The 23,914-nt window shown below is 36.3% G+C and overlaps 1 protein-coding gene across 4 annotated transcripts in view; it reads left to right on the forward strand.

Annotated features, from left to right (window-relative positions):
• The window catches only part of trappc9 (trafficking protein particle complex subunit 9), a 665,954-nt gene that overhangs the window by 219,134 nt on the left and 422,906 nt on the right, over positions 1 to 23,914 (forward strand). For all 4 annotated transcript variants that reach the window (XM_015357321.2, XM_015357322.2, XM_006635851.3 and 1 more), the window contains 2 exons: positions 10,694 to 10,836; positions 22,992 to 23,102. In XM_015357321.2, coding sequence (XP_015212807.2) covers positions 10,694 to 10,836; positions 22,992 to 23,102 — 254 coding nt within the window. The remainder of the gene's footprint in view (positions 1 to 10,693; positions 10,837 to 22,991; positions 23,103 to 23,914) is intronic.

Below are 23,914 nucleotides of genomic sequence, written 5' to 3' on the forward strand. Positions count from 1 at the left end.
TCTTCATTCATGTTCCAGTGCTTTACTGGCCTTGCTGCAACCAGTAGCTCCTTCTCGGTTGGTATCAAGTCTCTGCTTTGCAGGTGAAGTCTGAAGTTAATGATCTGAAGCCTTCTGGTAGGCGACCTTGTATGTGAAGTCTTCAATCATTCTGAAAGCCACAGCAAAATCCACAAAACCTGTGTACATTGTTTTTCATTTTTCTTTTTCTTCTACATTTTGACAGAATTTATAAATCATGTAGTCACACTCTGGTTTCTTTGCCCGTCGTGCATTTTTCTTAGTGAGGTCCGTTCTTGTTTTGATTTTGTTTTTAATCCTCACCTGCAGTTTATGTTTCGTGTTTAGAGACTTCAAGGTATAATTGGCAGTAGTGTGGAGTGTTTGACTGGAAGGTCTTGGGTTTGACTGTCCTATGTGTAGGCTTATGCTGGTGTAAACAATCAGGATACTTTCCTTAGATTGCTCCATGAAGAGATCCTGTTGTATAAACCGAAATCTTGCCATTGACTTGCCTGATGAAAAATACTTACAATCTCTATCATTCTGAATTCTGTATACCACGAACCACATGTTGCATAGTGAACTTACTAATTGCATAGAAATATAATGTAAGGTAAGATCACTTTATTGACTATATACAATTTATTGTATTAGGAATTTGTCTTTTTGCATACCCCAGCTAGCTTGCCATGAGACACAGACACACAGACAGGGAGAGAAGCTTGGGGTGGGAGCTCAGGGTCAGCCATTGTACAGCGCCCCTGGAGCAGTTTGGGGTTAAGGGCCTTGCCAAGGGGTCCAATGGAGGAGGATTCCTCTGCCGGCTGCAGGAGTTGAACCGGCAACCTTCCAGCCACAGGCGCAGATCCTTAGCCACAGAGCCACCGCTCCCCCCATGTGCTGTTAATGGCTGGGAATGGCTAATCTTGCAAGGCAATGTATAATTACTGCTTAGCGTTAATTCATTGTGTGACTTATAAGATATACAGCATATATGAAGATTCCACTCAAAGGACAGTATTCTGCACAACAATTATCTGGAGTTCTTTTTGCTTGAAATACCACATTCTCCAGCGTAAAAGTACTGTTTAGCATTTGTATAGGAGTTTCTGTTGTGTACTATAACCTGTACTGTACATAGCACATAATCAGAAGGTTAAGACTCATAAGAGGTAAGAGAGAGCTGAAAATGTCCTTTCAAATATAAACTGGTGGAATATACATTACTGTCACAGTGTCTTAACCAATTAACCAACGTTAAAAAATATTTACTATTTGTGATGTATGCATGTAACCAAATGTGAAGATCCATGTTTTTCAGTATTTTTCTCCTCAGAACCTTGTAATGTAGCATTAACATTTTTTTAAATATAACCATTAACCTTCTCATTCAGTGTTTGGAATTTTTGTGTGCTAAGCTTTTGCCTGTGGGTTGTTCAAAATGGACAGTTATTCTAAATAATATGCAGTGTAGGGTCACACTGCTGTTATGTTATTTTGTCCCTTATTACCTTCATTGTTGTCATTCAGTGCTTCTTAAATATGTGTTACCTACAACTTGTATTTCAAGTACATTATAATACAAAAAAATATTCAGGAATTAAAATAACTGTTGCTCATTTCCACTTTCAAGTGCTAAAAATGTGGAATCCTATTGAGTTTAAATCATTAATACATTTTAGTAAATGACCAAGATTCACAGTTGCTACAAAGTGTACTTGTTGCCCAGTATAAAGGGTTAATGCTAATGATTTTTAATCTCCCACCTTGCAGAATATTAGAAATTAGGTTCATTAATTGCTGTCATCCGTCTGGTCTTTAAGATACGTAGTTTTCTCCGCCAGTCCTTTCAGGCTTTGTCTCTGAAACCTTTCATCACTTTCTTTTTCTACTCCGGCTCTCTTAATGTTGCGTAGCCTCCAGTTCTGAGGGGTTCATTAATTGACGCAAGGACATAAAGCCAAGTACAGCCTGTAAAGCTGTTTGAAACTTATACATCAGTTATTGGTTTGGTTCAGTGGGCTTAAGGAGGTTGTGTAAGAATAATTAAATGGCAGAGAGCTCCTGGGATCTGCACAGTCCGCAGACAAAGAAAACTATTGGATTTCATACTCCCAGGATACTTTCTTTAGACCTAGAATTGACTCTCCCCTACAGTAGGTCTACGAAATACAGTTGAAATAAGACACAAGATGTGAAAAGGGGTTAACTTAAGTCAGTTCTGCCTGAAGATTAGACTTCTAAGCAGCAGGAGTTAACTGATAAGGATTCCAGATGCCAGCTAGGAAAACCCCTGGGGACTTAATCCCTGATTTGGCCAAAAGGCTTTAAACTGGCAAAACACATGACCTCTCCCCTTTACCATAATAACGAATGACGTCTGAAGCAGCAAGGAAGGACTATATAAACCTAGTTTGTACAGGCACCTTGAACAATACTTGAACAATATTGAACAACGGTTTTGTTGTTTCTTGCGGGAAATAACTCTGCTCTGTGCCATTGACACCAACACAACTTCATAAGTCAAAGTAAAGCCAAGCAGTGTTTACAATATGATATATACAATGCAGTATATATAGCACCTTTCTTTGCAGTACGAAGCTTTCCTTTTTTGTAATGTAAGTCATAATAATTTACAGGGCAAGAGAATTAACACTAATACTCATTAGTATGATCAATAACATTAAAATGAGGGAATTTGTAAAAAAGATCAAGTTAATTGGATACTAGAAATCAATAGTGTGCATTCCTGTAGTGTCTCTTGCAATATAATACCTTAAAGTTTTAATTTGAAAGGTTAAAGCACAGAAATATGACAGTTAAGAATGAAACATAGCTCAAACTACAATTACTTTAATTAGTCAAACCAATTTTGAGATTGCAGTGCTAAACAACTAAAGTCTACAGTAACAAGACTGCAAAGTAAATAAAAAATATGGATATACATGGATAGATGTATGGAATTTAACAGAAGAACTGGAATTCTTTAAGAATTTTCCTCTTTCCTCTGTCCTGGTAAAAATTATCTGTTAACTACTGTACATACATTACAATATGTACAAATCCAAAAGGTTTAAAGAAACTATTTTTTGTCACGTGCTTTCAGAAAGCTTTAATGCTCACTGAAAGGCAGAGGAGAACTGTAACGATTTTCCTTTGAAAAATCATTTGAAAAATACCTGTTGAATGCTGTTCAGAAAATACATTCTTTATCTTTTCTTAACTTGGCTTTTTAAAAAATAAATAAAACTCTTGTACAAATGTTTTATTTCCCAGCAACTTCACAAGTTTTCATGGAAAGTTTTGTGGAAAGTTCTACATCTGCACCTTTCTAAAGAAGCATAACCAAAAGCAAAGACATGCCTTCTTTTTTTTTTAAAAAAAGTATTTTAAGACTACCTATCTACAGTGCGGCAGATTCTGCATACTCTTTCTTCTACAATTCAGGATGAACTGTGGTGGAAGGTGTATTTGCACAGAAGCAGATTCCTGTGTACTTAAAATCCCTCCCTGAACTGTTCATCCTAAATCCTTTATGTCTGCATGTACTTAAGTGCTCAGTGTCATTTTCCATTTTTAATGCTACCTAGCCTTACTGCAGCTACAGCCGCCAAGTAAATCGTCAGGCAGACGTGTGGATATCAAGCAACAGCTGGTGGTAGATCTCATTTTGCTTAGCTGTTAAAAGGAAAAAGAGTAACAAAATCATAAAGAATTGCCAAATTTATTCCAGATCAGGCCGCAAGTGCCTCTATCAGCAATATGACAAATTGGCAGTGATGATGAATAGCCGGAGGTACAGAGCACCTCTTCAGCTCTTGCCCCTGCCAATAGCCACTGCATGTGCCTGAGTCAGCGAAGCTCTTTCTCATTAGCTGTCACTTCCAATATCACTTTTTCATTGCTTACGAAGAGCGGGCATTCAGAGGTAGTGCTGTTCACCACTCTTGCTTTTAAAAAATGGGACAGACTGATCACACTCTCTGCTGAAGCTTCAGCAGATACTGTACCTATGTACCTGATACAGAGAACATGAGCCTCAACACTTCTCCAGATCACCGGTTTAATGCTGTTTAAATGTATATATTATGATGGAAGCTGGCTGTCACATTGACTGCAGAGAAGAACCTGCTTCCAGCAGTATGTGATTCCAGCAAGGCCTTCTGTTCATGGTAATGTTATTTACAAAAACAGCTTTGGTCATTTTCTGTGGGTGTATGTGTGCTCAAAGCTTTCCAACATCAGGTAATCATGGTTACCTTAAAGGTTCATCCTGTCCTTGGAAGTTGGTTTGCCTGAAGTCCCACCAAATTCGGAATTAAGTGACGGTACAAAATTATGTGTAATGGAAATCAAACTGGCAAAGTACTGTACCTCCAATTATAGAGCATGAAGGGTCATGAAGTTGATATGACAGTTGTCTAATGTCACTCTCCCTCTTTCACACTGACATTATTTTTGATTTTTTTGCTTTGGTAATTATCCTCAGTATTGTTTGAGATGTATGGGAGAGTCTGTCTGGAAATTCTCTGTATATAAAATGCTATTCTACCCTTAGGTTAAATAGTAACCTACTAATGGCTTTGAGTGCAGCTAAAGGTTAATAGAAGTTTTAGTCTGCAAATTTAACTATTTGCCGCTAGTAAATTTCTAAGGAAATGGATGCAATGCTGTTGAGTTTCCATTCAGGAAAAACCATGATAGTATATATCAAGACAACTGATACAAAATATAGCATGTAACTGTAATTTGTCCTGAACAGTCTCTTTTAATGAGTTCAAATCAATGTGAAAACATTCAAATTTTTCTTTATGCATATAGTGGTAAAAAAACAAAGATGCTCTCAAGTCCTGTGTTTTTGGCATAGGGCTTTTTTGGCACACATTTTTCTGAGCACTTAAAGGGGACTTGCAACGCTATTTTTATATTTCGGGGTTAGAAAGAATCTGCATTGAAGAGAGCATTTCAAACCACATTGAAAGTAAAATGTACACAGTAATGTGTAAAACCTCCAGTTTACGTCACAAACTTGAAGAAATTTCCAGGTCCTGACTCTCTGTGGTTTTTAAAAATCCTGGGGTGTTTCTTGAAAAGAGTAGGGGTGTTACCCTGGTGTCCTGGCCAAATTTCCCATTGGCCCTTACCAATCATGGCCTCCTAATAATCCCCATCTATGAATTGGCTTCATTACTCTGTTTTCCTCCCCACTGATAGCTGATGTGTGGTGAGCGATCTGGCACACTATGGCTGTCGTTGCATCATCCAGGTGGATGTTGCACATAGGTGGTGGTGGAGTCCCCATTACCTGTAAAGCGCTTAGAGTGGAGTGTCCAGAAAAGTGCTATATAAGTGTAAGCAATTATTAATATTAATAAGTGAGGTGAAGCTGCCCTATTACATTTTCAAACAGCAGGCTTGTGAATAGCCCTTTAACCAAATGGAGTGATTTGGTGATATCTCCAGGCTAAGCCTTTTATAAAGGGTGGTGTGGTTGGTGAGGGGTTCCTCATTTCTTTTACAAATTTAATTAGCACAACTTTCAGCAAATGTTGTTAAGCAAGCTGTGGCAATGTTCATGTTATTACAATTTTTCATTTTTGAATAAAGACCTAAACACTTCTAAATGTTAAAGTATTCTTTTATTTTACCACATGCGTCAATTCAGAGTGAATTTTCAATAACAATAATTGTCAATGAGCAGGAGAACCTTTTATACAGTACATCATGTCATTTACTGGAGCAATTGAAGAATATGGTACCTTACTCAGGGGTACAATGGCACAATCCCATCTGCGATCTGAACCCCTAACACTCCTGTCTGGAGACTGAAGCCCTAAACACAGCATGCAGCTGCCAAATTATAATACACTTACTTAACTAAAATTTCCAAATATTTACATCCACACCTAGATACTGCACTATAAACAGCTTTAGGCTCTCTCATGTGATGTAGTATTTTATGTAGACACTTTCAATGGATGTTTTGGCGCACAGAAAATACATTCTTTGATTCCTGGCACATGCATATCTTTGAGATTTCAATCAGGAGTGCTATAATCAAGATTTATAAGGCGGCTTTAAAATGTTCCTCTTAAAATATATGTTTATTCTTAAGCCTTCTTGGATGCCCATTTGCAGGAAAATTAATTATGTCTTCATTTGCTGGCTGGGACTGCAATATGGGAATTCAAGCAGAGTGGGAGGTGGAAATCAAAGCTTGGTAACCAGACATGCTGCATTGAAAATAAACCTTCACGGCTCTGCTTCTCTAATGCCTGCTACTCTTCGAGTTAAACAAGGTGTTAATGAGCAGAGCACAAGGGGCTGGTACTGTGTTCTTGGTATGAACAGGGGCAGACTCATTGCAAAAGAAATACACCTAAAATTGTGTGACTATGGAAATGTTTTTTAATTAGCAGAATTATAGTTTTCCTCCTGATTTGTGGACCCCTAATTTGAAAACAAAAACAGAGATAAATTAGGAGACTATTATGTAGACAAACATTTGGGTGAGCTCCAGGACCTTTTCTCTGAAAGTGTTAGGCTGAATGAAGTTAAATGTGGTATAGAATAAGTATGTCATGGTATATGTCAGATTTGTTTATGGCAGAGCGCTACCTGCAATGCATACAGTTTATAGCATTAGTCTCTCGATGATATGGTCTTACAGACTCATTAAATCACATACACTGATCAACAGTAAATATTTAAGTGACCCTAATCAGTCACATGGTTTGACCACATGGGGTGGTCATCATATGTGAGTATTCATAGTTTCACACAATTTTGAAAAATCTTGTTTAAGATTTTTTATCTTTTAATAGTTTTACCACCTGTCCAACATTGTGATTTGTCCAGGAAAGACGGATCAATCAGGCCTGGCAGGCAGTTTGGAAGTTTGGTTTGCTGGGGAAAAAAAAAAACATTCAAACATATCTTCTCATTGTGGGCTTGCCCAGTTGCAATGAAATGTGGTTTCTGCAAGCTAGGGCTGGCTTTTTCTAAAAGTAATTCAACACAACTTATGTTAAAAAACTTTGGTACTACAAGCCAGCAAAATGTCAGGTGTGTTTAAAGTGCTTATATTGTAACAAACTGTACAGTACACCTATAAATCACAGCGGAATAGTAGTGTATGGAAATTATAGTTGACTAAAAAAGTTGATTGGTCACATGATTTGGTAGATTAAATTATACTGTATACAGTATCTTAGACACCAGAGTCATGGGTATTCTAGAACGATTCTATAAGAAATCTAGAATAATTCTATAGGAAATATTTTTTTTGGTTGAATTTCATTAACAGTATTTACTGCAGAGGACATTGTTTGTGAGATTACTTCATACAGTATGTTTTTAATTGAAAGTTTAAAGAAGTTTTATTGTGTTGTTTTTCCCTACACTAAATCTGATGCAATATGTCATTAAATCCAGTATTTTAAAAAAACTTTGATTTCTTGTACTCTCACAATGTTATTTAATGAGTGAGCATCCCTGCAGTAACACGTACAGTACAAATACTGTACCATCCTTTTCTAAAGTGCTTCCTGAATCCTTACAATAAATCCTTACAATAAATCTGTTATCGTCTATTTTACATTGTATCTGTTATAAAAAATCATATAAATTAATATTCACATTGAGTTTTTGATAAAGTCTTAGGATGTGATGTCAGATTAAACTGAAGAGAACAGAAGATGCTGATCTTATTCACATAATGTATCACAATGTTAGTACCATTATTGATAAAAAATTCATGAATGCCATCAGTGTGCCCTTTTGAATAGTTTCAGTGTCAATGCACAGTGCATTAGGTTTAGTTCTCTTTCCTATGGATGTCTTTATAGTGTACTACAGACAAGGTTTAAATTAATTAACACAGCATTGTGTAAAGAACGCACATGAAGCTTCTTCGTAACACTGCTCCAAGAGGTTAAACTACCAAATTACAGACATACTTTTGCTGAGGCCACAGAGACGTTTTGAAAGCTAAACTGTTTAAGATGGTTACGCTGATACCTTGCTGGAGAATAAATTTAGTCAACTCACATACCATTGTTCATTAGAAGGTAATCAATCCCACAAGCTTTTTACATTGTTTAAATCTTCAGTATTTTTTTGCTAGCCTTTGCATTTTATATTATATATAAGTTAATGGTTAAGGTTGTGGTATTTTTCCATCATTAGTGCCTGGTTTTATGCTGTGGTACTTTTTCAAACCCTAAGAAAATCTACATTTATTATCAGTACATGGCCATTTAAGCAGTAAATGAATTATTCAATACTGCATTCCTTCTTATGTAAGAAGGCAAGTTCTTTTGATTGCATTTAGAGATGATTGGGAACAGGGAACTGAGATGAGGCAATGCACCAGAAGTGGCTAGGAAAGACAGGACTGCCAGATGGATATCATTCTTATGCAGTAAAGACTTAAACCTGCAGTTAGTGGAGAAAAATGGAAAAAATAGAGTAGAGTTAGTAGCTGAATATTTGAGTTTTCAGGAGCCTTCTTCAGTTACAGATATACCTTCTGTTCTCATGATCCAAATCCATAGTATGGGTACTGGTGCTAGGCTGGGCAGCCAGAGTTGTTGCAGGAATAAGTAGTGTACCATCAACAGGATGGGTCAATGAGTTGGTTTTAGTGTGGTCATATCCCACTCAGTGTCCCTGGCCTTGGACACTAGGGAACATTACCTTTTGACCATATATCCTTTTTTGTGTAATGCGTGTATCCCCAATGAAGAAAAAATGTCTGAGTAACTGGTGTAAGCTACAGAAATCTCTTGCTACTAATACATCATACTATATATACTGTATATCAATCAGTGGATTTATTTTAGTTTTGTTATGTAAACCGTACAGGTACAGTCATCATTTTACAGCTCAATTTTACAAGAAAAACTGGAAGCACAATGTAACAGAATCCCATCTCCCTACATGTTATTTGGTCATTTTTAATATTCAAATATATGAACAATGTATTAATACCAAAGATGAAGACTTGGTAAAATACTCATATTTTACGTACAGCAAGTATGTAAATAAATCACGATTTGTGTTTTTATAAATATTTATCAGTAATATTCCTGTGCAATCTACACTTCTGAGTTACACACAACAAATCATTAGTTGCAAATTGTTAGAAGTTAGCCAGACTTGAAGACCTTTAGATTTTTCATTTATTTACATTGTCTAGGTCTCATATGTACAGTATAATCATGAAACATGCATTGTACCAAAATATGTGTGGGAGATAAAGCAAATTCCATCCATTTTTTTCATACAAATCAAAAATTTAATAGAGCGCATAACATTGATGGTAATTAAACAGCAAGCAATTCTTATGGGCTTCTCTGTGAAGATGGCATCATTGTTTTTAATGTAACTGATATTTGTATGGGAGTCATTTCAGTCATGTTCTGTTCTGACTCTGCTGCTCTACTGCAGTGCAGTACTTACATACAGGACATACAAAGCTGGTGTGTAAACTGTTTATTTTACACATTTTTCAATTTAAAGCAAAATTAGTTAAAAAACTAAAACTGTTATAACAATTTGATATCTATAAATTACATAAATTTCTAGGTGGTGTGAGAACTATAAAACAGAGATGAGCTACGTGAAAGTTTGTGAATTGTACCTATTTGTGTCCTGTGGAACATTGCAAAGAAAGTAAGGAAGGTGGATAGGGGAAGCTATCCATTATTTAAGTAAAGCTATGACACTTGTTCTCTGATCTGTGGAAGTAAGATTTATACTGATGTTGTGAGAAATTAAGTGTTTTCTGGAACTCAAATGTTGACACTGATTTCATAGTTGGAACTTAAGGCTTGATTTAAGACGTTTTGTGCAGATGTCAACCCATAAAATGTAAATGGTATTTTTGCATTTGTTTAAGATCAAGTTATTAGTTGTACATTAAATGTAGCATATCAGTGAGATCAGAAGCTTATGCCAGGCATGTACAAAACTAACTTTAGTTAAACTCTACATGAAATTTGTTTTTGTGATTTTTACTGCCTGCAGCATTAAAGGCTTTAGAAAATGTTTCTTAACATAGGCTTACAACAAGACGACTATAACACCCCCATATAGTAGTGACAGGCAGAAAGAACTGAACCTTTTTAGTCTTAAACAAAGAAGACTTGGAGGGGACCTGTTGCAAGTTTTCAAAATTCTCAAAGGCATTAAAAATGGATAGCTAGTGCAGTGGACTTCTTCAACATAAACAGTGAAACATGAACCAGAGAACGGAGGTGGAGACTACATGGAAATGCATTTAATACTGTTCAAAAGAGGCATTTCTTCATCGAGGGGTAATATGAGTATAGAACAAGCTACCTAGGCAAGTGGTTGAAGCCAACACGATTACTTCCTTCAAGAAACAACTGGATGAGAACTTTGAAGCAGTAAGCTACTATCTGCCATCCATACAATCCATTTAACCATTTTCTAACCAATTTATTGCAGGGCAGCCGGTCCGTCTGCCGAAAGGGCTAAATGACCTCTTTTCGTTTGTAGTCTTTCTTATGTTCTTAATGGCAAACTTTGCTTTTTCTGTTCCATTCCTTTGTATGTTCCTTGCCCCTGAAATGCAGATACAGTACGCTGCTTGTCTAATTTTTCAAATTGCTGTTTGTTTGTTTGTTAATGACAGAATCATTTATTTCTGCTCCTTTTCTTGCAGACTGTTGAAGCAGTTTTGAACTTCAAGTATTCAGGGGGCTCCGGCCACGCTGAAGGTTTCTACCGAGATCTGTCTTTGGGACTGCATGTGGAAGTGGAGCCCTCTGTGTTTTTCACAAGGGTCAGCACCCTACCTGCGACCAGGTAATTCTTCAGAGAGCCCATTTACACTGAGAGGTCTCATCTAGATACAGTAGATATTTATTTTTTCCATTTTTTTATGTGTATGCTTACCACCAAGATAAAAATGTATGCAGTGTGAGGTATATCAACCATCCCAGGAATAATGGATTTCCCCTTCCCAGAATAGAAGCAGAAGAGCTAAGCAGTTAGAAACCGTTGTTTGGAACAGGTTAGATTACACTAACCAAACAAGGTCATACTGTATAATTGATTTGTTCACAGAAACATTTATGAATTTTGTTCTGAGGGTAGAGTCACACCCAGTAGCCGCACAGAGACCTCTCCACTTGTTCTTCTGTCCCTTCAGAAGATTCATGGCTAACACCTGAACAGGGTGAAAAATATTTTTCATTCAAATTTAATTAACATTGTGTGCATTAAAAAGATTTTTAATATATAATTAACAACAGAGTGTTTTAGGACATCACAAATTATGAATGCATTGAATTCACTGCATTAATCTTGAACAGAAAATGTCTGTCATGTATGGTTAAACATTCATAATTTTGTGAAAGAGTAGAAGAGAGTGTTTTTATTAAAATATCTATGTATATGTATGAATGTCTGTGAAGGATTTAATGTCCCACGTTTAAGAATTTCTTAATTTTGAATACTGTCCTTTAATGTGTCTTTTGAAGCCAGACCTGGTGGTAACATGATTTTATCTTTAATGAAAAGTAAATATTAATTCCTGATCCTCTATGTCAACTGTGTGTTTGGGAATGTCTCATATTATTGGGGCCCAAAATTAAAAAATGTATTTTCTGTGTTTAGTTATTGTGGAAAAAATACTTTGAGGAAGACAGATTATACAATTTAGTCTGTGCAACTTGAATTATTTACCATAATTATAGCTGTAGTTTAACCCATCTATCTTACTTAGTGACAAATTAACTATCTGACAGTCCTGGCACCAAGAAATGTGTGTTCTTGAAAGTTTTCCATCATGAATGAAAGCACTAGATGTGCACACATTTCAGAATGGATATACTGTATATTTAACCATTTTACAGTGGCCCATAACAACTCATAAAAGTTACAAATCAGAGCAGGCCATTTGAACCCATGATTCCTCTTGGATTTCTCTCAGAATAGACCTGCATAAAAATAATTTACTGTTCCAAGTTTAAAACCATTCAGTGCTGGGGAGTAAATAGAAGCTATACTCTTGTTGAGATACAGTATTTCTGTGGAGCCAGGTCAGTGTGTATGAATGTAACATTTAACAGGAGATTTTCTTAAACTCTGTTTGTTTGCATACTGTGCCATACTAAGTAATTGTATTGTATCAGACTGGAGTCTGAAAAGAAACAACTTTCATCCTTCTGAGGCTTCTCACTAAGTACATTATTGAGACCCTTGTTTTTTTCTGTTTCGTGAGCCCCCCAAACCTCTGCTGCTGTTTACTGACAGACAAGGGGATGATACATTGCTCATGAGTGGGATTTCATTCTGCACACAAAACGATTAAGAGAGATGTGGATACACGGCTGGTCTCACATGGAGCCAGCTACTTATTATCACTTAAACCAGTCTTTGAGTGGAAAAGTAACAAACAGAGAACTAGACGTACACAGCTGCTGACATGAGATTTTTTAATTTTCCTTTTCTTGAGAGCGAACATTTGTGAGTTGAGAGAGAACACTAATTCTCTAACATATTAGTGAAGCCTCTGTCAACTTCCATAAGGCAGTAGTGCTAGATAAAAGTTCAACATATAGATACATACAATATATAGATATAAAGGTGAATTAACTGAATGTCTAAGACGTTCATTTGTGAGTAGGGACTTTTTAATTGCTTTTTTAAAAATCAATCCATACTTTCTCCCAAGATAATTGAGTTGATTCTTTGTGTTAAATAATCTCAAATCTTGGTCATCTTATTTCAAACACTTTTTTTTTTTGCACAGTGACCTCCCATAATAGGATGACCCACACATTGGAATAAGTTCTTTATCTACTGTATCTGTATAAATAAAAGTTGAAAATCTGTAAAAGCTCCAGTGATCCGTGCAATGGTAGAAAATCTTTTTCTTTTTTCTGCAGTGTCTGGGTGAAGATTGGGTAGCAGTTCCTTCAGTTGTTAAAATGAATAACACCTCAGTACTAAATTCTCTTGCTGTTGGTACTCAACCAATGGGAGCTGTTATATATTGGAATGTTGGATTTCAAATCAGGGCCAAGCAATCAGATTAACTAAACATTTTCTTTAATAGTGGCTTGTTTCATTAAAAATAGCTCAGGAATTGATTACACCCTATTATTCCCATATAACATTCATCTGTTTTGGTAATTTAGAGGGTGTCTGTGTATGTATGTTGGTATTGTGGCTTTTGGGACACTCTTATGTTACTGGAAATGGAAGATTTTATTAACAGCACTGCAAGCATGTACTGTTCTTGTGGACTAATTTTATTATGGAAATTAAAGGCATTATGTATGCCAGACATTCATTTAGAATACCAGAAGATTGCAGTGGAGTGCTTTATTCCATGTAGGAGCTTAAGACTGCAATTCAGAAGAATATGATTGCATTTCTGAGTAAAATCAAAAGCTGTGGTATGTCTACAAGCATTTCTAATTAGATTGATTTAAATTAAATTTTGAGTACTTTTGAAATAACACTGACAATACCCACATTCCTTACAAAGCGAATTCAGGGAAGCACATTAGCACAAGCAAACATGAGAAATAAGTCTTCTTTTATGTTCCTGTAGAAAGGAGTAATGTTTTCTCTGATTGGGGAAAAAAATAAGTCTTTCTCTTAGGTTTCTTTTTATGTGGACACATTTTTAGTTTTCTGAACACGATAAACTACTATACAACAAAAATAACCATTCCCCACTCTGTAACCCCCTTCCTCCCAATTCTTCCCCCTTCCAAGTTATTACCCATAGGCGTAAAAAATTTGAGCAGCTACAATGGAACTCCCAAGCCACATGGCTTTGACTGAACTAGTTTCAGGTAAATAACAGAGACCAGGATCCACTAATTATAGAAGAGGCAACGCAGAATCTCCTATGACAACATATTAGTGCTGTTCAGACCAGCCGAACAGCCAGTTTATTTTACTTGGGAATTCTTTGATCTTTGATGTCCCTGTGAGACACAGGTTAAAGCCATCGTCCAGCAAGGGTGTTAAATGCGAACAAGGAATATCCCTGTTTAGAAAAACGGACAATCAGAAAAAGGCCTGTTTCCAAAATATAGCCTTTGGAGCCTTCCAAATACTAATAGCCAGAGTGTGCAATGTAACAGGGCGAAGTGTGACCCTTCCTTAGATCTTAGACATTGACCAAAGAAAAAGCACGATGAATTTTAATGTCCGAATTCTTCTTGGATCCTTTCTAATCCTTGTTCTCAGAGCTAAGAATGGGCTCCTGAATTTTTAGTTATTGAAGCATTTTTTTACTTTTGAAAAGCTACTCATTTTGTTTCAGGCTTACTTTATTTTTAAAAACATTTTTCAAGAATAGCTTCACGGTCAGAGGTTATTGATCAAAGGCTGTTTATATTGACCAATGGTCCATTGTAACATTGATTCTTGTTAATGATCTTTGCTGCAGATAATTTATTTTCTGAGCTGAAAACACATTTACCCGCTTTATAAACGATGCATGCACACTCCTTATATGTGCTCTGTTTATAAAGATGTCAGTATCAAAAATCTACTGAATTTAAGTGTACTGTATGAAGTGGCTGTGAGGCCAATCTTCCTATTTTCCATACTAATAAATAATATATCTAATTTTGTCTTGAAATGACGGGATTTCATCAAGATGTTTCTTGAAGAAAAGCTGCAACAGAGTGGCTCTGTAGCTTGTTCCTGATTTCTCAGTCTTTTGCTTTAAAAAGTGCCATCTCTTCTCCATATTAAATGAATATTAAATGATTTTCACAATATCTTTAAGGTTTTTTTATCCTTGAAACAATTCCTATATCAGAATATATATAGGAATTCCTATATATAAGACTAAAGACATTCTTTTCTTTTCACTAGTCAGTGTAACATATGTATTCCTTTGCTATCAAGGAATACACCTGTTGGCCAGGGGCTTCTATCCAATGGAAAACCATCATGAAGCAGAGTGTAGTCTGTAAATCACGCACTTGGATCAAGCTCTGGATTTTATCTGGGCCTAAATCGCCATTTAGAGTCATCGTAGAAATGATGCTAGGTGGTTACCTACAAGTGGCATGCATAATAGCAGTTTTTTTTAAATGGTCGATGAAAGGCAAAAGGGTAAATCACTTTATGGATTTACTGCTCAGGTTGGTATACCTTGTGATGCCTGTTGTATTGATGGATGGATTTATTGATTGAAAAAAATTAAAATCCCATTAGGACTTTTCCTTTTTAAAATGTGAATCCAGTTTTGGTCAATGATTTTGCTTAGTGGGGTCTTCTCTGATCAATACCAGCAAATAGCTGACTTCACATCTCATTTATCAGTGTGGCGGATCTTAGCCCAGATATAGAACCACTGTTCTTTGTTTTGGAATGCATTTTCATTGGCTAGCCATTCTGGCTGCATTTATTTTTTATCATTTTTTAAAATATGTCGTTTGCTTTATTTTAAGTAGAAAACATATATATATATATTTTTCTTTTCTTGTGAATATCTGTATTAACACAAGTCACTTTTTAAACTTTTTACACGCAGAAAAATATATCAGGCATTGGTTGGTTAACTGTGAGATGGCAAAGATGTTCCACTTCTATTAATACTATCTGTAAGGTGTTGTTGAGTGTTCAAAGGTGGATTCAAAAAGTTACCTTTGGTTACAGTTATGTAAATTCCAATAGCCAAGTTGAGGTTGTTTCATTCCATTCCTAATATATACAAAAATTAATCATGACGACCAAGCTCATGAGTTGTTTTCATTTCTGAGAATAAAGAATGAATGGAAATATATAAGTCTCTTCATACAGTATACTGTATGTCACTAGTTGCAAGTGGAGTACTTAGCAGTTGAAAAACGTGTTCCTTTTTTTAAAATAAAAAGTGTTACTGGCACCAGTCTGGCACTGAGTTGCCTTGATTAATTATAGCAGTTGAAAGCTTATGCAAGAAAAATCAGTGCTTTATCGCAGTCCTTGTAAATCATCTCCTGAAACAAAGGCAAAGATTGAGAGAAATAAGTGAAGAAACATTGATATACCTTCAGGATGTATGTGCTTTTAATTACAGTTGATCGTTTTTAAGGAACTTCGTCACATTGTATGTAAGCAGCCATTTTTCCTAAGATTCAGTGCTCAGTAAGATGTCAGTGAGATTTTAACCTGCTTTCTGCTGTTTTGAAGTCTGCTTTTTTTTTGCTAACACAGTATTGCCCTTTTTAAGCGCAAGAAATAATCACTGGCTCTTTTGGAAAATGTGTTTACTGCAGTCAATGTATTACTGTTTGGACAAAGTTTGGAGTTTTCTTTGCCTGATCTAGAAGCCTATTGATACTGTTCTGAGTGGCTTGATAGCAGAAACATGATTTAAAAAAACCTCAATGTGTAAAGTCATGCTATTTATTCAAGGAACAGTGGTGAGCTTATATGAAGTATCTAGCCTCTGTTTGCAGCACAGGATATCTGTTATGTGTCTAGAATGTCAAAGTATCTTTTTTTTATCTGGCCTCTTTTAGAAATGCAGTTTTGGTTTTATACAACTTCCCTGCATTTAAATAATTTATTTTAGAACCTCAGGAACTGTTCTTTATAATTTATCAGTAATACAGTACATTGCTTGCAGCGTCTTTATGTGAAAGACTATTTACCTTGAGGGGGGGATGGTGATGTGGTTCGCACAGCTGCCTCCAGGCTCTAGTGATCCAGTGAGGACAGACGAACATACTGTACAAGAGGTTAGGAACTAGTGAAGGCATTTTGGCCCATCTCGGCTCTTTGGCAGTTAGCTAATTGATATGCTGTATACTGAGTATGCTGATTGATATAGTGGATACTGTATAGGATCTTATCCAGCTGTTTGGAATGGGTAGCTTGTTCCATACCCCCACAACCTTTATACTGATGAGATTAATCCAGGGCTTTGACGCTTGTCTGCCCAGACTCTGCATGTTCTGTCCATGTTCTTGTGGCTTTTTACCCAGTGCTCCAGTTTCCTCCCTACCCCCAAAGACACGCAGGTTAGGCTCTCTTACTGCAGATTGCCCTCTGGATCGAATACTCTGATTCCTATTAGCCTAAGAATCATGGCATGATATGCTTTTTCATGATTATATATGTCATATGACAACAGCATGTTTGCCACTAAACATGTCACTTTGACCTGCTTAACTTAAGTACTTTTTGAACTGTTTTTTTAAAGTATTTTCAACTGATATGTTCAAAATGTTTTATAAGAAATGTCTAATGTTTCACATAAGAAAATGGGATACTGTAAGTGATATTACATTATTTGGTTCTTCCAATACTTCTAGAAGTGGCTATTTTATATTATGTAGTGTTTTTTCTTTTTTCTGAATAGTTGTGTTTTAGACTCTCCACACTGAAGTGAATTCTAAGAAAATAATTAAAACAATAGTGGGTGAAACAGATCAATAATCCTTCGGTTCAACATGGACAAATCTGACAGTGTTTTGAAATTAGCACCACTGTCTACTGTACGTCTTACAAAACACACTTTGTGTCTGACTTAAAGATGAGCTTGAATGAAGGACTGTGACAAATCACTACTACCATAGCCTCTGGGCAAATGACACACCTCAGTTACTGTTGTTTTATATCTGGTACTGTATGTGAAGCACTTTTCAGGGAATCTGTGTTGAACTGTGTGATATGAATTTTGCCCACGATGAATTTCACAATATTTTGGAATAGAAAAGTGTACTTTACGGTGGCAGGGTGGCCCAGTGGCTAGCATTACTGCCTTTCTGCTGGGGGCCTTGGGTACAATTTCTGGGATTTTGCATGTTCTCCCCGTGTTCATGTGGGTTTCCTCCCATGATCCACAGCCATACTGGTAGGTTAATTGGCTTCTGGGAAGAGTGAGTGTTTGTGTCTACCTGTGTGCCCTGCAATGGACTGGCTTCCCATGCAGGTGGTATCCTGCCTCTCGCCCATTGCTTGCCAAGATAGGCTCCCCTTTTAACCCTGTATTGGATGAAGCGATTGGAAAGTGGATGGATGAATGGATGTGTACATCAACTTAAAGACAAAACTAGTGATGGTGAGTGCCCATGCTCAATCCATAAAATACACACTTTTGTTTTTTTGCAAGCCTTGAGAGTGAAACCTCAAGCGATTTTTATTTTTTGTTGCAATATGGAGCCTGTTGTATGGACAGAAACAATAAGTCTCAATGATGGAGTATAATGCCTCTTGCCAGTATGACAATGAGGAATGTCTGTATGGAAGTATGTGAAAAACTGCTGTAACGTCTTAGATCAATCACAATGGCAGTGTCTACAAGCTCTTTTTCTATGGTAAATCATGAATGAGACAGTCATTATGAGTTGGCGGAACGTAATATACAAAAGTATGAATCAGACTTAACTGTCCTGTAGTACATACTAATGATATCATATGCAAGTTTAGTCTTAATTGTGTATGTGTGTATAGTATTAAAATATTTAGTATTTTAGGATTGTTATTTCTAACAGTACCAGGTGTTGATCGGCTGAAATTTATATTTCAAATCCATGGAAATGTAAACGCTACATAAAACAGGAACCAAGTAAAGAATGACCTAAAAAAATATCCATACAGTAATTACATTTTTTTCCCTAACAAAAGCACATCAGTAATATGTTGCAGCTGCAAGGGAAGTTGTTGTGCAATTGATCACCGTAGGAGACTAATTTCTCTCTCCATTCTCTTGTAATAGAAACATTTTCTAATCCTTTATGCAGCATATTGATTTACAGGTGGTGCACAAATTGGCCAGAAGGGCAAAAATCACTTTATTGACATATGTTTTAGCTTCCTAAATACGGCTGATTGTTCCTGTTAAGCTCCCGGTGCTTTGAAGGATGCCTTCTGATATTGTACACAAGATGCAAAATATACTTTTCTAGGATGATGTAACCAGACCCTGGTTAGTGTTTTCTTTTCCTTCTCGTTTACATTTTGCTGTTAATGTGAATAATATGATCCTGAACAAGTCAATAATGAAGAATTTTTACGATGGTCTGAAAAGTTTTAAATGTTGGTGAGCTTGGATTGACCAACGACAACGACAATGACAACTACTACTACTGGTGCTCCTACTCCTACTATAAATAAGCATAAGCAGGAGAGATGAAGAAAACATTTGTGTCATTTAACAACATGTGCAGTCTAGTTACCTACTTGTATTTGCTATTGTGAGCCCAAAGCCCTAGCAGGAAGACCTGAAGAACTGGAAGGATGGACAACTGAAGGCCTCAATTATAACATCGTGCCTGGCAAGTCTGAAGTTGAGGAAACCAAGCACTCTTGGGCCTAACTAACCACAACTTCAGGAATGCTGTTTCAGTCACAGCTTGCTAATGCCACAACACCAGGCTCAGTAGAAATGACATACTGTATGAGTATACAGTACATAGAAAAGGTTGTCTTGACTTTAAATTGAGTCATGGGTACATTTAATACTGTATGTATTATATCAGGTGGTAATGAGGAAAAGTTAATCTGCCGCAAGGTTAACAGAATTTAAAGTGCAACTTTAACTGTGAAAAGCAAAGTTGTAATAATCAGTGGTGGAAAAGAATTCTTTTGGCAGCTTTTCCTGTTTTCATTAGCCATTTACAAATTAGAATTTATGTGTGGGGTGAGTAATTGTGATATCATCCCTTTGCCAAAAAAGAGGGATGATCTAATCTTGGTTAAACTTTAGCATTTCCGAAGTCGTCTGCAATAAATGCACAGTGCAAAATGATATTTTGATTAAAATTATTTTCCCCCAGTAAGAAATAGAAATTTCTTACTCTGATTTTAGATAGACTTTATTTACTTTACCTTTATCGCAAAGACCACCTTTATGACACATAAATGGTAACAGATCTACCAGTTGGAGGAAGTCTTGTTCCATTAGATTTCCTGACAAATGTTATTTGTAGGCTTATTAATAAAATAGATAGATGGATGGATGAATTGGAAAACTGATGTATGTGAAGATTTTATAGAAAAGCAGTTCTGCTCTGTGAGTTTGCAGAACATTCCTGACATTGTACCCTATGGATGGTATCATCCAGGTGGGTGCTGCACATTGGTGGTGGAGGGGAGTACCCATTACTTGTAAAGCGCTTTGAGTGGAGTCTCCAGAAAAGCGCTATATAAGTGTAAGCAATTATTATTCTTATTGTGTCAACAAGGTTAAAACTGTTATTTTTGCTTTGTAGTCAATTTGTACTGTAGTGGCCAGATCATTGTCAACATCCATCCTTATTTTTTTTAGGTGGGTAGCTGCGTCAGCATGCGTAGGCTGCAAAGGAACAAGTAATAGGTTTATTCCATGCTGAAAAAAAGAAGAAAGAGAACACAACGTTTCGGCCGTGGAGCCTTCTTCAGGTGTGTCACACCTGAAGAAGGCTCCACGGCCGAAACGTTGTGTTCTCTTTCTTCTTTTTTTCAGCATGGAATAAACCTATTACTTGTTCCTTATTTTTTTTAGTTTCGTTTTACACAATGGACATAATCTCTTGATATTTGAATTAACATGCCAACTTTCTCAGGCATATCTTTCCTATCATTCAAATGTATTCCATTTCTTTCAATTTCCCATATTTTCATAGTTTTGATATGAGGCAACACTAACATTGTAAATGCCATTGTCTTTGCCTCTTTATTGTGGTATACAAACAGAATAAAGCATTGTAGGTAAAATATACTGTACAATAGTAATGAAGTCAACATATTTTTTTTATTTTATATAAAATATATCTACGATATATATCTCATTCTATCCCTTTACTTTGAGCTCTTTGTACAGTAATTGGTGCATGATTGCCATTGAAATTGTACTTTATTTTACTATGTGCTTTGGATAACAGTTTGCTACTATAAATACAGGAATAAAATATTTGTATTGATTTATATCTAGTATGTTATTGTTAAATAAAGGCGAAAACTGCATTTTTTGCACAGTTTCTCTTAGCACAATAAAAGCTCAATATATACAACCTGCTTTACTGCCATTTTTATGGATTGAGAACCCTTCTTCTTTAATTTAGTCTGAAACCATACTATACAATGCTTGGGAATCTAACTTCTTTGAGTGAAAATCTTTACCTAGTGCTAGATCAAATGGAGCAAATACAGGAATAGCTACAGGATGTTATATTTGTGATTCACCCTCTCAAGGGAGTTTTTTTTGTTGGCCTGACTTTTTGAGGTAACTGTGCCTTCACATAAACTAGTACAAGGTGAATGGAAGTTGTTCGCAAAACAGTGGTTTAAGCAGAAATGTGCCTGTGGTTTTGCAAAGTTGGTCTAGATTGAAATCCGGGCACTGTGGCATAGGCTCCTAATGAACCTTTGCACCGATACTTTTCCTGTCAGTTAAACATACTTCTGCAGGTAACATTTTGCTGTCTTCTTAATGCACAATTTGAAAGCATTAGACTTTCTCATAGACTTTTCATTAGACGATAACTGTTGTATAAAGCCATGTCAGTGCCTTATCTACTGTTTTTTTAACTGTTTCTAACAAAACATTTAAAGTGCAGATTTTTTTTTTTAATCAAAGTGAAATTGATTTCACGATTGACATGAAATTGAAACATTTCTTTCTCAGGGGAAAGTCGCACAGTATATTTATCAAGTCTGTCAAAATGAATTTGACAAACTAGTTCTATATCGGTACATCATCGAAATATAAGTAGAAGAAACAGAAGAATTATTTTCCTATTTCTACAGGCTTGACCTAGTATGGGGGTCGATCTCAGTTTTTGATTGGTTCCTTAAAGTGAGTCTCCCAAAACACTAGCATTAAGAGAATACTAAATAGTAAAACAAAATGAAGGTGAAAGTACACATTAAATGATAGTACTGAATAACATGATTCGATCTGTTATGTTAGCTGAGAGTTTAAGTTGGCTCAAAGAGAATGCTCAGAGAGGTGCAGTGATGCTAGTCGTCCTAAAACCCCTCTGATCTGTCTGCTCAACTGGACTATTAAGACCCCTTTCACTTAGGGAAATCTAAATTGCTTTGAGGAATTTATTGTCACTGCACGGTTTATGTTCTGCTTAGTACTCTCTATGCAGTTGAATAGATCTTTTGAAAAATGCTTCAAAAGTTATCATTTGTTGGGATTAAAGTTAAGCCTGGGGCTAAAACAGGTACACACTGCGTGAACCTTTCCGATAGGAACTGCAAAAGCACACATGATGTAGTTCACACTTACTTGTCTTTGAGTGCATGAGTTTGTTCTGAATCCTACATAATGTACTCAAGTCTGCACAATCATTACAAGCGTCAAGAATGCTTTTCGCGAGCTTTCCTGTAATTTTTATTGAAAGAGAATTCTTCTTAAAGAAAAACAAAAAAAAGAGTGATGGTATGGAGGGTACTATAAATCATCTGAAATTTTACAGATTTTATCTAGAAGATTGCTGTAGTTAGGTCCAGGAGGTATGTTTGAGGGAAACTGGAAGTTCCTGTTTTCCTTGGGTCTTGACTGCTACATCTTCCATCTAGTGCATAGCCCTGTATTTGCTCGGCTCTGCAGGAAGCTAATTTTTTCTTGTGAAGGCAAAAATGGGTCACTGAACTGAACACTGTGGACATCACCAGCTTGAACTTGGGCATTAACATCTGACAGCTGGTCTTAGCACAGTTTGGAACAATGTGAACTGTCTTTTAGGTTAAAGCCTCATTCTATATTGGCCAGATTTTCACCTTTCACTTCCATTCTATTTGATTTTTTCTGGTTTTATTTTACTCTTTTAAAAAATGTTAGTTTTGAAGTGTTTTTTTTTCCTTTTTTATCCATATCATATAAATGAAAAACACATTTCTTTTCTCTTCAAAATAAGCACAACTCTTACACGTTGAACTTCTGTTCCAGTATTTCCTGCTTTTCAAAGCAATGCACACTGTATGAAATCACCTGGATTCTAGGATCTGTAGTGGTACGGGAAGCTCATGCCAACTGATTTTTATTGTGTCCTTGCCCACAGTGCCCGTCAGTGCCACCTGCTCCTCGATGTCTTCAACTCAACAGAGCACGAGCTGACAGTCAGTGCCAAAAACAATGAAGACCTGGTCCTGCACGCTGGAGAGTGTCAGAGGTGAGACATGCAGGCTACAGCTCAGACCGTGACCACCAAGATCTCCAATTCAGACTAAAATGCCGTTCTTTTACAAGAATTCTAGAGTTACAGCCCTTTGAATTTTCAGCATATGGAAATAAACTAGTGACCGGTGTTCTTACTTTGCATTTGCATACTAAATAAGACAAAACCTTTCTGCTAAAAGCTAATATAACACATTAGAACATATGGATAATCTCTTTTAATTAACTCGATTACACAAATAACTTGCATGAAATGATAGCTAGTAGAGCTCAGTACCTCGTTCGTCGTACCTAATAACTAGGTGCTAGTACTTAATCTCATTGGCCTGGGAAACACAACGACAGTTTATAGTCAGTGGTAAAATGTTAAAATAAATGAAGGTTTCTAAATTCAATTGTAAGTTCTAAGTATATTGCAGCTTGAGGCTCTGAGACAGTTTTCTGCTGCATACCAGATATCTTGTTTTCCAACTAAGAACTTTAAATAGGCAGTTTACGTGCCTTTGCCTTGTGTAAATGAGACAGTAATTGCTCCTATGGATTTATTGGGTAGTGTCAATGAGTTCCTATACCCTCAACCATATAATATGAATTGTCAATTTCTCCACCAACAGTCTTATTGACATGTTAACCACACTGCCTTAGGCGCAAGTGTTTTTTCTGCTTTAGTTTGTTGTTGGCAATGTAATTGCAATTTTTCTTTTTCTAGAGGTTAATTGTTTGTAGAGTGCTAGACTGAAGCAGTCTACGGCCTAAGCTTTTAGGTGCAGCATACACCATTGAAATACTGTACCAGAAATATGCAGA

This window comes from Lepisosteus oculatus, chromosome 10 (assembly GCF_040954835.1).
Source record: "Lepisosteus oculatus isolate fLepOcu1 chromosome 10, fLepOcu1.hap2, whole genome shotgun sequence".
NCBI lineage: Eukaryota > Metazoa > Chordata > Actinopteri > Semionotiformes > Lepisosteidae > Lepisosteus > Lepisosteus oculatus.